Raw genomic sequence first — 18,100 nt, 5'->3', positions numbered from 1 at the left:
GCAAAACTTTCGCATGCGTAAGGGTACTTTCATGGAACTTTGTGACTTGCTTTTTCCCCTGCCCTGAAGCGCCAGAATACCAGGATGAGAGCAGCCCTCACAGTTGAGAAGCGAGTGGCGATAGCCCTGTGGAAGCTTGCAACACCAGACAGCTACCGGTCAATTGGGAATCAATTTGGAGTGGGCAAATCTACTGTGGGGGCTGCTGTGATGCAAGTAGCCAAAGCAATCACTGAGCTGCTGCTACGAAAGGTAGTGACTCTGGGAAATGTGCAGGTCATAGTGGATGGCTTTGCTGCAATGGGATTCCCTAACTGTGGTGGGGCGATAGATGGAACCCATATCCCTATCTTGGCACTGGAGCACCAGGGTACCAGTACATAAACCGCAAGGGGTACTTTTCAATGGTGCTGCAAGCACTGGTGGATCACAAGGTTCGTTTCACCAACATCAACATGGGCTGGCCGGGAAGGGTTCATGATGCTCGCGTCTTCAGGAACACGACTCTGTTTAAACGGCTGCAGCAAGGGACTTACTTCCCGGACCAGAAAATAACCACTGAGGATGTTGAAATGCCAATAGTTATTCTTGGGGACCCAGCCTACCCCTTAATGCCATGGCTCATGAAGCCATACACAGGCAGCCTGGACAGGAGTCAGGAGCTGTTCAACTACAGGCTTAGCAAGTGCAGAATGGTGGTAGAATGTGCATTTGGACATTTAAAAGGTCGCTGGCGATCGTTACTGACTCGCTCAGACCTCAGCCAAACCAATATCCCCATTGTTATTGCTGCTTGCTATGTGCTCCACAATCTCTGTGAAAGTAAGGGGGAGACCTTTATGGCGGGGTGGGAGGCTGAGGCAAATTGCCTGGCTGCTGATTACGCGCAGCCAGACACCAGGGCGATTAGAAGAGCACACCAGTAAGTGCTGCGCATCAGAGAAGCTTTGAAAACCAGTTTCATGACTGGCCAGGCTACAGTGTGAAATTTCTGTTTGTTTCTCCTTGATGAAAACCCGCCCCCTTTATTGACTCATTCTCTGTAAGGAACCCACCCTCCCCCTTCGATCACAGCTTGCTTTCAAAGGAAATAAAGTCACTATCGTTTAAAAATCATTTATTCTTTATTAATTGATTATAAAAAGAGGGAGAGAACCCGGGTGGGGTTTGGGAGGAGGATCGGCAGGAAGGAAAAGGACACTTAAAAAAAGGTTAAAAAAATGACAGCCTTTTGCTTGAGCTGTCCACTGGGGTGGAATGGGAGGATGCATGGAGCCTCCCCCCCCCTGCGTTCTTACACGTCTGGGTGAGGCGGCTATGGAACATGGTGAGGGGGGAGAGGGGTTATACAGGGGCTGTAGCAGCATTCTGTTATCCTGCTGCCGTTCCTGAAGCTCCACCAGATGCCGGAGCATGTCTGTTTGCTCACGCAGCAGCCCCAGCATTGCATCCTGCCTCCTCTGATCTTCCTGCCGCCACCTCTCATCTCAAGCGTCTCTCCTCTCCTCATGTTGGTCCCTCATGTCCTCACCTTGGTCCCTCCTGTCCTCACGTTCACTGGCATCTTTCCTATACTTTGAAACCGTGTCCTTCCACTCATTCAGATGAGCTCTTTCACTGCGGGTGGATTCCATGATTTCCGCGAACATCTCGTCTCGTGTCCTCTTTTTCCGACGCCTTATCTGAGATAGCCTTCGGGATGGAGGAGGGAGGCTTGAAAAATTTGCAGCTGCTGGAGGGAGGGAAAAAAGGAGAGAATTTTTTAAAAAGATACATTTTACAGAACAATGCTTATACTCTTTCACGGTGACCAACACTATTCACATTACATAGCACATGTGATTTCTGTGCAAGGTCGCATTTTGCCTCTTAATATTGAGTGCCTGTGGCTTTGCTGCTAGAGATCACAGATGCAGGTCCAGGCAACAGAATTCGGCTTGCATGCAGCCATGGTAAGCCATTGTCTTTCGGCTTCTGCGCCCTCCTTTCCCACATACCAAGCAAAGCCCGTTGAGTGCTGCAGTTTTCCTGTTAACCTTCAGCAGCAGAAAACAAACTAACTCCCCCCATCCAATTCTCTGGATGATCTCTTTATCCCTCCCCCCACCGCGCGGCTGGTATCAGGGAAGATCCCTGCTAGCCAAACGTGAAAAGCTCAGGGCCAATTCCCCTCCCACACTGCGTTTGGCTAACTGCAGGGAAGGAATTCTTTTCAGCCACAGGCAAACAGCCCAGTAGGAATGGCCACCTCTGTCCCCTTAATTAAATTCCCGTATTTCAACCAGGTTACCATGAGCGATATCACTCTCCTGAGGATTACACAGCTAGATAAAGAACAGATGTTGCTTGAATGCCAGCAAACACCGGGACCATATGCTGCCAGGCTTTGTCATGCAATGATACCAGATTACTTGCTACTAGCATGGCGTGGTCAAGTGACCTACCATGGAGGACGGAATAAGGCTGCACTGTCCAGAAACCTTGTGGAAAGGCTTTTGGAGTACCACCAGGAGAGCTTCATGGAGATGTCCCTGGAGGATTTCCACTCCCTCCCCAGACACGTTAACAGACTTTTCCAGTAGCTGTACTGGCCGTGAATGCATCCCAAGTCCTCAGGGCAAAATAATCATTAAAAAACGCTTGCTTTTAAAACAAGTTTTGTATTTTAAAAGGTAAACTCACCTGAGGTCCCTTCCATGGGGTCGTGGTCTTGGATACTGGCTTGGGAGGGTACTTCAGTCAGGCTGAGAAAAAGATCCTGGCTGTTGGGGAGAACGGAGTGCTGTGTGCTCTCCGCAAGCTTGTCCTCCTTCTCCTCCCCATCCGCATAATCTTCAGGTGTGGCTGATGAGATTATCCCCTCATCGGAATCCACGGTCAGAGGTGGGGTAGTGGTGGCGGCCCCCCCTAAAATTGCATGCAGCTCGGTATAGAAGCGGCATGTCCGCGGCTCTGACCCGGAGCGACCGTTTGCCTCCTTTGTTTTTTGATAGGCTTGTCTGAGCTCCTTGACTTTCACGCGGCACTGATCTGAGTCCCTGTTGTGGCCTCTCTCCATCATGCCCTTGGAGATTTTTTCAAAGGTTTTGGCATTTCATCTTTTCAAACGAAGTTCTGCTAGCACTGAATCCTCTCCCCATATAGCGATCAGATCCAGTACCTGCCGTACGGTCCATGCTGGTGCTCTTTTTCGATTATCGGCCTGCATGGTTACCTGTGCTGATGAGCTATCTGTGGTCACCTGTGCTCTCCACGCTGGGCAAACATCTGAGTTCAGATTGCTGTCCAGAGCGGTCACAATGGTGCACTGTGGGATAGCTCCCGGAGGCCAATACCATCGAATTGCGGCCACACTAACCCTAATTCGAAATGACAATATCGATTTTGGCGCTACTCCGCACGTCGGGAAGGAGTACAGAAATCGATTTTGAGAGCCCTTTATTTCAAAATAAATGGCTTTGTTGTGTGGATGGGTGCAGGGTTAATTCGATTTAACGCTGCTAAATTCGAATTAAACTCAGTGTAGACCAGGCCTTACAGTATGTATGCAGTGTTGTTGTAGCCATGTGTCCCAAGATATTAGAGAAACAAGGTGGGTAAGGTAATATCTTTTATTGGACTGACTTCTGTTGATGAGAGAGACAAGCATTCAAACTACACACAGTTCTTCTTCAGGTCTGGGCAACGTACTAAGAGAGTGACAGCTAAATATAAGATTGAACAGATAGTTTAGCACAGTATGGTTTCAACCTTTTTTAATTTGCGGAACTCTAAAAAATTTCAAATGGAGGTGTGGACCTCTGAAAATTTTACACATAGTCAGGGTTCGGATATGAGAAATCTAAAGTGACAAGCCACTTGAGCTGAGTGAAAGTTTAAGCGCCCACTCCTCAAGTTGAATGCAGCTCTAATTAGCTTTCTGTTCCAAGCTGTAAGACATAGGTGTGTGTGAGTGATGCCTTGGCCATTACAATAAAACCAGCCTGTTTGAAGTGAAATGCCCTATGCTTTCTATTACATGAAGCACAGGTTCCGACTTTACAATGTGCCAGGGGGTGTTTGCCTCCCAGCTCTCTCCCAGACCCTACCCACATTCTACCCCTCTCCCAAGGCCCCACCCCACCTCTTCCTGCTCCCGCTCCACCTCCACCCCGCCTATTCCCACCCCATTCCACCCCCTTCCCTGAGTGTACCACATCCTTGCTGCTCCTCCCTCCCCCCCAGCTTCCTGCACGCCTTGCAAAACAGCAGATTGTGGCGGGCAGGAGATGTGGGGAGGGAGGGGGAGGTTCTGATAGAGGGACTGCCAGTGGGTGCTCAGCACCCACCATTTTTTCCCTGTGGGTGCTCCAGTCCCGGAGCACCCATGGAGTTGTCGCCTATGACATGAAGAACAAATCAATCATCTTTATCTAGTTCTGTAATTTATAAGGTGGTTTTTAAAGAAAAGTTGGTATTGTTACCTATTTCTATTGTTGAAAATGAGTAAAACTTTCAACACAGAACCTAGTTCTGCAGAAATGAGTCTCATGCCTTTAAAACGGTAATCACACACTCTCTCTCGCTCTGTCTCTCGCAATTATGAGCAAATGGATGGTAATAATTAACAATCCTTGGAGGAAAACATCTGCAAGTACACTTAAGTCAGTTAATTTGTCTTTCATGAAAGAATGGAATTTCACAATTTTTCCAAGTTAATATATTTTTCCTTTATTGTGTTTCCAATCTCAAATATTGTCCAGAAACATTTTATGGTGTCTTAAGGTCATAGAAGTGAATACATGCCCATTAATAATGAACAAGAAAAGAGAATATTCTAAAGAAATATAGCAATATTTCAACTCGCACAGTATTCTGACAGAGAACATAATTTGTTTTAGAGGATATGGTCCCTGTGAGAAGTAATAAAAATATATTTTTTCCAGTTGTGGATTCCCACAACAAAAAGGGCATGTTTCCATATACTGTACGTGTGTACATAGTGTGTCCTCTGTGATGGCTTGTTATGTGAGTGGGGAGGTAAGTGAATATTTATGCACAAATGATACACTGTAAATGGACAAATTTCTGATGGCACAGACATTGGAAACATGAAGCTATTAATTCTCCCCCCTCCTTCAAGATAGCAATCTGGTCTGGTCTAGTTTAATATCATTGGCAGGACTGAGTGGAAGTTCACATTGTGAATATATCTGAACCTTGGCATGTGGCTCAGTAGTGGATCTCTCTTTACAGTGCTGCCAGTTTGAACAGTCCCAGGGAGACATTCCCATTTTATTTATAAATAAGTTCAGCATGTGTGTATCTCCTTCGCAAAACTGAGCAGCAGACTCCAAAGCATGCCAATAGTTCAGAGTAAGGAAGAAATAAGAAGCAAATTAGAGAATATAGGGCTCTAATTTCAGACAACACAACAGGAGTGATTATTCAAATACGTTACCATAAAGTTCATATGTGCGTGCGTATGCACGTATATGCACACACACACACTCATACATACTACTTGGATACATGCATATATTTCCCCTTATGGTGCTTTCGACATGTGCTGTGTCATTTGCACCCCATTTTTCTTTGGCAAATGAAATAGGACATCAGGATGAGATTATCTTTTTTCCCTATTGTGTCAGAGCTCAGAAATGAATAACTGATTTCAAAGGAAAATTCCCTGGAGCCACAAGACCAGTGATCATTCTGAGACAATGGTCAGCAAAGCTCAAAGGAAAGATTTTCTGACGTGTGAATTTCACACACCCCTCCCACGATACAGTGAACTCTTGTTTTTGAGGAGTCTAATTTATCAGAGAACATTTTCCCCTGTTACATAAATCATACATTAAAGTGAAATCTTCCTATCTGAACATACGCCCTGTACATCTGGAAAGGTTATTAAACATACCACTGGAAGAATAGCTCTTGAAACCAGAAATTAATTCTGTCCTATTTGGCTCTGTTCTCCTCTCAGCTCCACCTAGTGAATTGGAGTTCTGATACTCTTTGCACACGTGCAGCAGACCTTCCATTCACATCTTTGCAAGAGCATAGTGTTGGAATGAGAGAATGGGGAACTTTGTTCCTCTGGCAGAAAAACCCATAGGAGGGAAGTGTTTTTGAGAGTTCATGTTGGTCCATTGAGAGGAATGTTGGGGAGATGCTGTCTCTTCACTTTTGAGGAAAGGGCCAGTGGAAAAGTCTTTTTCCAAATATACCCCATTAAAAAATATCTGAAATGGCAAAGTGTACTGTTTGTGGTTCTAAAGAAGCCAAGTCACAGGATGTAACATAGGGGCAGTTTGGTTTAAATATGTCAGTGTACAGTCATTAGGGGACAGATTATGAGCCTATTATTCATATTGGTGGACAGTTACTCTCACAGGTAGTCCCATTGATTTAACCAGAGCTACTCTTGTTAGTAACTACTCATCAGTGTAAGTGAGGTGCTCACAATCTGTCAGCATAAAAGGTTAGTCATTACTAAGAGTCACTGATAACATAAAAACAACAGGAGTACTTGTGGCATCTTAGAGACTAACAAATTTATTTGAGCATAAGCTTTCGTGGGCTACAGCCCACTTCTTCAGATGCATAGAATGGAACATATATACACATACAGGGAGCATGAAAAGGTGGGAGTTGTCTTACCAACTCTGAGAGGCCAATTAAGTAAGTAAGTTTTTTTTCTCCTCCTTGGTATTTTGTCACCTCAATATATGTTCCATTCTATGCATTTGAAGAAGTGGGCTGTAGCCCACGAAAGCTTATGCTTAAATAAATTTGTTAGTCTCTAAGGTGCCACAAGTACTCCTGTTCTTTTTGCGGATACAGACTAACATGGCTGCTACTCGGAAAACTGATAACATAAGTGTGCATGTTACATCTCCACTTCTTGTTGTTCTTAGGGTGGTGTTACAGGGCCAGAGTTAGAGTTGTTCTGGTGATCTGAATTCTGTATTTCCATAGTTTATCATTTTTCTGACGTGGCATCTTAGCTTTCCATGTTTCCATTTCCATGTTTTCCAGTACTGCGTTTTTGGAGGAAGCTACGCTGAAGAATGAGTCTTCAATTCTTGTACGTTACTTAGTAGAATACTGTACAACTCTTTATGATTATTAGTTGTTACATTTCAGTAGTGCCCAAAGATTCCAACTAAGGTTGGGATCCCTGTATACTAAATATTGTATGAACACACAGTCCCTGGCTCCCTATTGTATAGAAGCCCTGAACCTCACTTCCCCAGCTCCCTTAAGGGATGCTTTCCTTTACTGCAGTGCTTTCCCAATCCATTTGATCTGATAACCATATCCCTTCCCTAATGAGTACATGCAATGGACATCTGCCACAAGAAGGCACCAGCAATTATGTGTGGTTGCCTCCCTTCCACCTCCACCAGGTTCCCAGATATTCACTGATTCCTTGCTTAGTATCAGACAAAAATATATCTAACCTTCAATCGGATAGATGTACCCCATCCTCCTTTAATAACTCAGGTGCCTAGTAAGATACGTTCGGATATGGAATTACCCATCTCCCTTGGTTATGTCTGTATTTTGTCACCTCCATATTTACATATCTCCTGGTCTTATCCATCCAGGGGGGCTTCACTGCACCACACCACACTCTGCCCTGCAACATGTCAACCAAATATTCTTGGATCTTCCCCAAATTCCTCTGACCTTTGTTTATCCGATCCAGGTGACAGAGAGAGCTTCTCCGGGACTGCACCGGGTATAAATGCTTCCAGTCAACAGCAAAGGCGTACCCTCCCCTTTCCAGTCCAGCCATTTTCTGCGTGAAAAAATACTTTTTTGTGTTTGTTTTAAACCTGCTACCTAGTAATTTCATTTGGTGGCCCCTTGTTCTTGTATTATGAGAAGGAGTAAATAACACTTCCTTATTTACTTTCTCTATATCACTCATGATTTTATAGACCTCTATCATATTCCCTTAGTCGCCTCTTTTCCAAGCTGAAAAGTCCCAGTCTTATTAATCTCTCTTCATACGGAAGCTGTTCTATACCCCTAATCATTTTTGTTGCCCTTTTCTGAACCTTTTCCAATTCCAATATATCTTTTTTGAGATGGGGCGACCACATCTGCATGGAGTATTCAAGATGTGGGCGTACCATGGATTTATATAGAGGCAATATGATATTTTCTGTCTTATTATCTATTCCTTTCTTGATGATTCCCAACATTCTGTTCACTTTTTTGACTGCTGCTGCACATTGAGTGGATGATTTCAGAGAACTATCCACAATGACTCCAAGATCTCCTTCTTGAGTGGTAACAGCTAATTTAGACCCCATCATTGTATATGTATACTTAGGATTATGTTTTCCAATGTGCATTACTTTGCATTTATCAACATTAAATTTCATCTGCCATTTTGTTGCCCAGTCACCCAGTTTTGTGAGATCCTTTTGTAGCTCTTCGCAGTCTGCCTGGGACTTAACTATCTTGAGTAGTTTTGTATCATCTGCAAATTTTGCCACCTCATTATTTATCCCTTTTTCCAGATCATTTATGAATGTGTTAAATAGGACTGGGCCCAGAACAGATCCCTGGAGGACACCACTGTTTACCTCTCTCCATTCTGAAAACTGATCATTTATTCCTAACCTTTGTTTCCTATCTTTTAACCAGTTACCAATCCATGAGAGAACCTTCCCTCTTATCCCATAACTGTTTATTTTGCTTAAGAGCCTTCTGGTGAGGGACCGTGTCAAAGGCTTTCTGAAAATCTAAATATACTATATCCACTGGATCTCCTTTGTCTGCATGCTTGTTGACCCCCTCAAAGAATTCTAGTAGATTGGTGAAGCATGATTTCCCTTTACAAAAACCATGCTGACTATTTTCCCAACAAATTATGTTAATCTATGTGTCTGACAATTTTGTTCTTTACGATAGTTTCAACCAATTTGCCCGGTACTGAAGTGAGGCTTACTGGCCTGTAGTTGCCAGGGTCATCTCTAGAGCCCTTTCTAAAAATCGGTGTCACATTAGCTATCGTCCAGTCATTTGGTACATAAGCTGATTTAAATGATGGGATACAGATGATAGTTAGTATTCCTGCAATTTCACATTTGAGTTCCTTCAGAACTCTTGGGTGAATACCATCAGGTCCTGGAGACTTATTACTGTTTAGTTTATCAATTTGTTCCAAAATCTGCTCTAATGACACCTCAATTTGGAACAGTTCCTCAGATCTGTCACCCAAAAAGAATGGCTCAGGTTTGGGAATCTCCCTCAACAGTGATGAGTGATTCAAAGAATTCATTTAGTTTCTCCGCAATGTACATGTAAATATGCCCTCTTCATCCATCTCTGCTACCACTTGCAGGGGGAGCTCTTAAAGAGGCAACAACCTCTTTTCTTCCAGCTAGCGGGACAAGGATCCACTGCACCACAGTGGTGGTGAGCACATTATCCAGAATACGAAAAAAAAAAAACCAATATCCTCTTAAATGCTTTTTCATGAAGTGACTGTATTTTCTCTAATGGGCTTAACTTGCTTAGTTAACATGACCACATATCCAGGGGCGGCTCTATGTATTTTGCTGCCCCAAGCACAGCAGTCAGGCGGCTTGCGGCGGTGCGCCTGCGGGAGGTCTGCTGGTCCCGCGCCTTCGGCGTACCCGCCACCAAATTGCCGCTGAAGCCGCGGGACTGGCGGACCTCCCGCAGGCATGCCGCTGAAGGCAGCCTGACTGCCGCCCTCACGGCGACCAGCACGCTGCCCCCCACAGCTTGCTGCCCCAGGCATGTGCTTGGTGCACTAATGCATGGAGCCGCCCCTGCAAATATCTGTCTCTGTCTGTCTCAGATATTTAGAGCGCGCCAATCATCAGCATAATCTAGGTGTCATGTGTGAGTATGTGTATAATAAATTTAGTGAGTGTATGTCTGTGTAGGTTGGCATTAATACAACATTAAAGCAAAAAAGTGAAATACTTGTCAGGAAATTCTAAAGGTTAAGGTTTCTACCTCATTGTTAACTTGTCTTCACTGTAAATCAGGTATATTTTATGGTATGCCATAAGTTTAAAAAAACAAAACACAGTATTCAAAACCAAGTATAGCATTCAAATTTAACAAAGAAATGAGGATGAGAAGTTTCCACATGTGTGCAATGCGGGTGAGTTCATGTGTAGTAGAAACGTTAGCTTTGGGAGTATCTGAACTTTTAACTTTATGTTAAGGGTCATTCTATTTTTTCAATTAATTTTCCTGTTGTATTTTTTTAAAGAAAATGTCAAGAACAAAGTGAAAAACAGTTATAATGCTTTAAACAATAGCTTGGGTCTCCTGAAGTAGTTAATGCGATGAATCTCAGTAGTACTAAATACCTTTAGAGCCACCATAGTGCTACTGAGCTGTTCTAGCCAGTCCACCTTTAAATGGTTCTAAATTGAGGGAGGTCATTCCTACTCTGTCAAACTTGTCTTGTGTTGAGAGAATACATAACTGAGATGTTAGAACTTTAGGCATCCCTAAGTAAGGGATCTTAAATGGTCCAAGGGTAAATGTATTGGTTAAAACAGATTCCAGTGTGCAAGTGGAAGAATGCTAACTGTAAGAGGCATATTCTCACCTGCCTTTTGTTGCACAGGTGCAAACAAGACCATAGATATATAATATCTAATATTTGCACTTGCCATGAATTGTGGGCACAAAATTTCCGGCAAGATTATTTGCATGTCCAAAATTGCACCTGAGGCCAGTGCTAAATATTGGACCATAAATTTCATAACTTTAAAAATATTGAACTGATTGTTTTCATCTGGAGCGTCACCCAGTGCAGTGCCAATTGCCTCTCAGTAGGTGCCTCAGACTTGAATGAGAAGCTTTTGTATAGCGTTTTCTTCCTCGGTGAGGACTCAGAAATATGCCAGCGTTAAAGCTTTTTACAAGTGCAAATAGTTCAGTCTGAACAATTGGGAAAAGTATAATTTTTTTTTATGCATAAGTCAAAAAGCTGCTGAAACTTCTTGGAAAAAAATAATCTTGTGGCTTCAACCAGGCTTGGAAAATGTTATCCCAAGAAGAATTTAAGAAAGTACTTTTGAGCAGTTGAGGAGGGAGGTTGGAATAGAATGCAAAGCTCATTTCAACTTCAATTATATTGTTTGCTGGGGTGAATTCTGTGTTTTTGCAAGTTGAACCTCCACTGTTTTGAAAAATGGTAGGCAAAAGTATGAAACTAGTTCATATTCATATTTCTAGCAGATTTGTATTCTCATAGTGCTCTGCTTGAACCTGATACAGAGTTTGTTGAAGAGGATCTGCAACAAGAGCTGCTGGTAGAGTGTCCATTGCTCATAGGTGTATATCAGATACAAGAGTAAATCAAATATAATAGCATCTCTTCCATTCAAGTTTGCAGAAATCAGGTTTCACCCTAAATATTATGAGACTTTTGAAACAAAGGAATCTGGTTTGATGTGATATAAGACTACTTTGACATTCCGTTATGAACTTTTTTCCTTAAATATACTTTTTTGCAGTGGCTTTGCCTCCAGAGAAGACAGATGGAGTTTGCAGTGGAGATGAAAAGAAAGCTGGGAAAGAAAGTGACACACGTACAAGTTCCAGGAAACAACTAAAATTTGAAGTAAGTCCCTCATTTTCGAATGTTGAAATATATTGATACAAATAAGTTAGATAAATAGCCTGTGGGACAAATACGGCCATCAGTTGTCTGTGCAATTCCCATTGATTGCATTGTACATCAGGTTGATGTACATCAGAGAGCAGGATTTGGCCTTGAGTCTCTATTTTCCTATTTGCCTGGCTATTGTTCCCTAAGGGGTGGTTAGCAAGTTTTGTTCTAATGTCAAATAAAGCCTAATGATGATGAGTTCTCCACCGGAGCTGGAGTATATGGTAAAGAGATTTTGACGTTGCTCTGTACTTGTGAGCTTTTCAAATATAACTTCATGTGCCACCCACTAACCCACTATGTTATCAAATCCTTATATTGGCTTTTGTACACTATCATACTCAGTTCAATCTGCCTAGTGTAAAAGATATTTGTGAAAGGTGCCTTAGCCGGCAGTCTTTCATGTCTGGGCCTTCAGAATGAAATAACCTGGACCTACATTGGCAATTCATCTGATTAGATGGAGGGGGAATAAAGATCCTGAGGGGAATTCATCTGATGGCCTATTTCCTTGTAGACTTATAAACATCATAAAACTGCCAGACATTGTGCATAGTTGGCAGGTTTTGCTTATAAAGAGAGAGATTTAATAAATATGAGCACTGAAACATGCTGTCATCCAGCTAGAGAGTTGTCTGTCTTTCTTGGCGAACAGGGAGGCACATTGGTACCGGCAGAACAGCATGCATTTCATCTCTCTGTACTTCAGCAGACGTGGCAAACTTCTGCCTTTCAGAGCTGTCAGTCTGTCATGTTAATGAGCTTTGCATTCATCAATTATTATGTAAAAAGAACAGGAGTACTTGTGGCACCTTAGAGACCATCTAGCCATCTTGTAATGTTACTGGAACATTCATTTGCTTCTCTGGAAAAGGTTTGGTAGCCCCGTGCAAATTACTTTTTACTGTTTTAAGGTCGGCTTTTCCATGAGAAATGCAAGTATTCGTGTGATCTTAGTCACGTTGACAGATGTCTTTCTTTCTTTCTTTCTTTCTTTCTTTCTTTCTTTCTTTCTTTCTTTTGGCAGATTTTATACTCTACCTTGAGTAATGAACATTTCACACACGTGAAAGACATGGCAAATTACAGTTAACAGTGCCCTAATGCTTGAATGTTGGTGGACACCTGGTGCCAGTTTAGCTGGAACTCTACCATACCAGTAAAGACTATGTTTGTTCCCAAGTAGTTCTTGGCATGCCACAAAGGTTAGCACTTGGTACTCGGCTCCATGACTAATGCAGGGAAGATTGCCATGTTATTAACTAAGCAGGGCACATCCTCACATAAAGATCGTAGACCGTATGGGACAGGGAACTATTAATATGTGGCAAGAAACCAAGTATTGACAGTTTTCCCTTGTTCTCCGAATCAAAGCTTTCTAACCTTGTAAGCTAGGGGCTAGGAGAATGGTAAATCTTTCATTTTATGACCAGGTATAAAAGAATCAGAAATGCAAGTGTTGAGAGGAGAGGTCTAAATCTTAGGTGGATGTGATTTGGCTTTTAAAGGGGCTGGGAATGTTTGTGTAATATGAAACTGTGTTTCCACAGTAGAGTGTGGGGCACTTGGCAGCTTTCAGACGGGCTTGTTACAACAGAGAGAAGACTGCCTTTGAACTCAGCAGGGGATGGGGGTACTGTTAACTGCTGTAGGGAATTGGTTTCAAGTCAGCAGATCAACCAGGTATTTTGAGCTCTATCATGCTGAAGCTATTTGGAGCTGTTTATTTTACTTACATACAGTGGCTTTTATTTTAATTGTGCTGTAACTTTTCTGTTTGCCTTTTGTGACTTTGGTTGAATCGGATTGCACAGGTCTCGAGAGAAAGCAAGCGGCTTGCAACTAGGTGACTGGAGTAGGTCAAAGTGCGTCTTTTTTTCTTGGTGTGGTGTTGCTGGTTTTCTTTATATACATTGATTGTTGTAGGCTGTCTTCAAGTCACTCTCTCACTAGCAGGAGCACAATTTATGTTCTGTTGCCTGATCCTTACTTTGTCTGTGGTAAGGGATTCTTACCTCTCAGTTCCGAATCAAGTTCAATTTCTGTAACTTCGGTAGCATGAAGAGGTACCAACGTTGCCAAAGTTAATAATGTACATTAAGTATCTGTGTCAAGAGCAAGTTTTACCAATGGGGGTTAATACCATGCGTCCATTTTGTATTAATGGCCACTTCTGATTCAGTGGCATGATGCCTCATACTGTGGGTCTGTTTCTGCCATCTCTTTATTTTCTCCCTGAGTTACGTGGAGTTTTTCTTTCTGACTTTTTTTAGTGGGAAATCTTATATTCTGTTCTAAGAACTTCAGCAGGCAGCTTTCTCATACTTCTGTATTTTGTACAAGTAAAAATAGAAAGTGTCTGTCTGTTTCCAAGAAGTTTAGCCCAAGGGTTTTAGGAAAGGAACCTTCATGTCATGAGAGTCCAGTGCAGTGGACAGAAGCTTACAAGGAACAAATCCTAAATGCCTCTCCCCAGGAGAAAGGAAGGAATAAAGAGAACTGCTTCTTTTTTACAGAGAAACTGAGCCTCTTAGGCAAGCACGCCTTTTGCTTTAGGTAATCAGTTGCTCTTTGCATGTTTCTTAGGAATTGCAATGTGATGTGTCTGTAGAGGAAGATAACAGGCAAGAATGGACCTTCACACTGTATGACTTTGATAACAACGGAAGAGTCACACGTGAGGTAAGCAAAGTATAGCTGCCCCTTTGTGTACAGCATTTGCTAAGAGAAGTGTTTTATAACAGGAACATTTTTTTCTCCTATGAAGTAAACATGTCCTGCCAACTTCAACAGCAGTTTCCATGGACCCTTCCCTCTCAGAAACAACCCCACCAATAGTTTACTGGTTTTGGAATTACCGTACCACCTTTTAGGCTGGTTGCTGTTTAGTGTCTGGGACTAGCCTTTAAAAGAAATAGTACTGGCATTTGAGGGGGGAAAGATCGGAAACAACTGAATCTCCAAACACATTGTCAAAACAAGTCCCTGCAAATCCCTGTTCAGTCTCCTGTCCCATTTTTCATAGTTCAGCTAACCAAATAGCAAGTTTGCTTTTGGAATTTTGTTCCCAATAGTACGGACTGTACCATTCTGTCCCTTTCATGAGCGTTGGGCAGAGAGCTGTGCTGCCATCTCTTTCAAATTATAGACTCTCCCTCATAAACCTTGTGACAGTTACTGCAGCACAGCAGTCAGTGGCTATCTGTAGAAGATGTATCCATACTAAGATTTTCAGGATGCATTCATGTTCCTAATAAATAAGGGAACCCAACACAGTATAAGAACATGGACAGAGTGCAGTCATTTTTTTCAAAATGTACTAACCAGAATGAATCCCACTTCATGGAAAGTGTTTTCTTCTTTGAGTGCTTGCTCATGTCAAGTGTGTGCACTGCGTGCACTATTGCTGGAGATTTTTCCCTTAGTGGTATCAGTTGGGCCAGCTCTAGCGCCCTCTGGAGCTGCATGCTTATGTGCCAGTATAAGGGGCACTGCCTGCCCCACACCTTCTCAGTTCCTTCTTACCGCCCGCTCTCTTCCAATCCCACCAACCCCAATGGGGCACCTATCAGCTCTGGCGTCTGGAAGCAGGAGGGAACAGGGTGCGTCGGGCACCTTCCTGGCACCATGTAGGTGCAAGCCCTACCTGATCCCAGTGTCCTGATCTCTGGCATGCCACTTGTCTCCGGCACCCTGCCACCATATGGAGGAAGAAGTGGGTACTGCTCCACACTGGGTGCCAAGAGAAGAATCATCTTCAGAGAATGTATTGGCATATCATCTCAGCAGATCCTTTTCCTCTCACCACGAGTGGTCCCATCACTCGGAAGTCACCAGATTCATCTTCCAAAAGTGTGGGCCTCCCCAGGTGGACTTGTTCGCCACCAGGCAGAACAGAAAATGTCATCATTTTTCTTAGCTGCGCGGGCCTGGCCCGAGCTCCCTCTCTTGATGCCTTCCTGATCTCATGGGCAGACCACCTACTGCCTTTCCCCCAACTGCCATGGTTCACAAGGTTCTTCTAAAAAATCGAACAGGACAAGGTAAGAGTTATCCTGATAGCACCAGCATGGCCACGCCAGCATTGGTTTGGCACACTCCTGGATCTCTCGGTGGCAGCCCCACTCTCGCTCCCACTCAATCTGGACCTGATTTCACAAGACCATGGCTAATTACTTCACCCGAACCTCGCCTCCCTGCACCTAACTGCATGGATGCTGCATGGCTGAACAGGCCTGCTCAGAACAGGTTCAGCAGGTCTTGCTAGGTAGTAGAAAGCCTTCCACCAGGGCTATGTACTTGGCCAAGTGGAAACGTTTCACTTGTTGGGCTTCCGAACGTGATCTCTCTCCATCTCAATCTTCCCTTAAGTCTATCTTGGACTATTGCTGCACCTAAAACAACAGGGCCTGGCCCTGTCATCTATTAAGGTGTATTTTGCAGCCATCTCAGCCTTCCAGCCCCCAGTGAATGGCAGATCAGTGTTCTCCCACGAAATAACGGTCCGGTTTCTCAAAGGGTTGGAAAGACTCTGTCCTCAGGTTCGCGAACAGACCTCCTCCCCCATGGGACTTAAACCTGGTCCTGTCGAAGCTCATGTGTCTCTCCCCTCCCCTCTTCCCCCTCTTCCGCCCCCCCTCCATGAGCCATTAGCATTGTGCTCCCTGCTATTTATCTCCTGGAAGGTTGCCTTCTTGGTGGCGATCACCTTGGCCAGAAGGTGTGTATATATATATATATATATATATATGTTCCACTCTATATGCATCCGAAGAAGTGGGCAGTAGCCCACGAAAGCTTATGCTCTAATAAATTTGTTAGTCTCTAAGGTGCCACAAGTACTCCTGTGCTTTTTTTGGCCAGAAGGGTCTCTGAGAACCTTACATGCATCAGAACCTTACATGGTGTTCTTCAAGGACAAGGCCCAACTGCGCCCCCATCTGGCCTTCCTGCCAAGAGCAGTGTCACAATTCCATAACAACCAAGTCACATTCCTACTTGTCTTCTTCCCAAAACCTCACAAGAACTCTGAGGAATGATGGCTTCATTCACTGGATGTTAAGCGGGCCCTGACCTTTTAATTTGAGAGAACTAAACCCTTCCGCAAATCCACGCAACTCCTTGTAGCAATAGCAGAAAGGATGAGAGGGCTACCTGTGTCAACCCAAAGGATCTCATCCTGTATTCCGGCTTGCTATGATCAGGTGAACGTCTTGCCTCCAGCCATCATAACTGCTCATTCCACAAGAGCCCAAGCTTCGACAGCAGCATTTCTTGTGGAGGTCCCAATCCAGAGCACCTGCAGAGCCGCGACCTGGTCTTCGGTGCATAACTTCATGTTCCACTACGCCATTACCCAACAGGCCCGAGACAACATCAGTTTTGGAAGAGCAGGGTTGCCATCAACACGTCCATAAACTCCGAGCCCACAAGTGTACTGCTTGTGAGTCATCTAGCATGGAATGAGCAAGCACTCGAAGAAGGAAAAACAATTACTAACCTTCCGTAACTGTTGTTCTTCAAGATATGTTGCTCATGTACACTCCATGACCCACCCTACTACCGCTCCAGAGCGCACTTGAGCCGGCCCAACGGATACCACTAAGGGAAAAATGCTCCACAATGATGCATGAGGCAATTACACGCCTAGCACGGAATGGACATGAGCAACGCATCTCGAAGAATAGTAGTTACGGAAGGATAGTAACTTAGATTTTTACTTAGATTTAATGCATCACTGATTATTTGCAAAGTTTTGTTCACTGGCATCTGTGACTTTAAACGATCAGCTGCAGGCTTCATTCTCCTTTTGCTTTTAAGTCAATATCTTTAAAAATTAGCAAGACTTGAGTGAACAGGACTAGGAAAAATACTGAAAACTTGGAGGTAATAGACAAGAAATGGTGCTAGGAGTTGTCCACGAGACTGAAGTGGAATTTCTTTTTGTGTTCACAGTCAAACTGTCTGCCAAATGAGGTTATTGTGCAGGTTTTTGAGAAGAATATCTAAAAGGAGAACCATTACTAAGATTTATTATTGTATATTACGGCAGCACATAGTGTACTCAAATAAAATCTGGACCCCAGTGTGCTAGGCACCGTGAATACACATAGTAAGACACAGTCCCTGCCCCAAAGAACTTAATATCTAAATAGATATGAGAGAGAGAGAAGTATTATTCCTATTTTACAGATGGGGAGCAGAGGTACAGAGCAATTAAGTCACTTGCCCAAAAACATGCAAGAAATCTGAGGTAGAGCTGGGAATTGAACCCAGATCACCTGAGTCCCAGTCCTGTGCCTTAACCACAAATGGAAGAATACTCAGGGATGTCCCTCATACCCATGGCTGGAATTCCCATTAATGTCATCAGGAGTTCCATGTGCTGAATATGCATACAATAATTATCTGTGATTTTTGTGGTACACCAGAGAGCTT

At 43.6% G+C, this 18,100-nt stretch overlaps 1 protein-coding gene across 4 annotated transcripts in view; it reads left to right on the top strand.

Annotated features, from left to right (window-relative positions):
* Window positions 1–18,100, top strand: part of NKD1 (NKD inhibitor of WNT signaling pathway 1) — a 156,101-nt gene that overhangs the window by 118,117 nt on the left and 19,884 nt on the right. For 2 of the 4 annotated variants that reach the window (XM_005289807.4, XM_042852242.2), the window contains 2 exons: window positions 11,508–11,614; window positions 14,249–14,344. In XM_005289807.4, coding sequence (XP_005289864.1) covers window positions 11,508–11,614; window positions 14,249–14,344 — 203 coding nt within the window. Of the gene's footprint in view, window positions 1–11,507; window positions 11,615–13,177; window positions 13,346–14,248; window positions 14,345–18,100 lie in introns of those variants that run through there. The other 2 variants (XM_042852243.2, XM_005289809.4) reach the window with 2 other exon arrangements.

The sequence above is a fragment of the Chrysemys picta genome, chromosome 14 (genome assembly GCF_011386835.1).
Source record: "Chrysemys picta bellii isolate R12L10 chromosome 14, ASM1138683v2, whole genome shotgun sequence".
Taxonomy (NCBI): Eukaryota; Metazoa; Chordata; order Testudines; family Emydidae; genus Chrysemys; species Chrysemys picta.
This window is presented reverse-complemented; position numbering and strand designations above follow the sequence as displayed.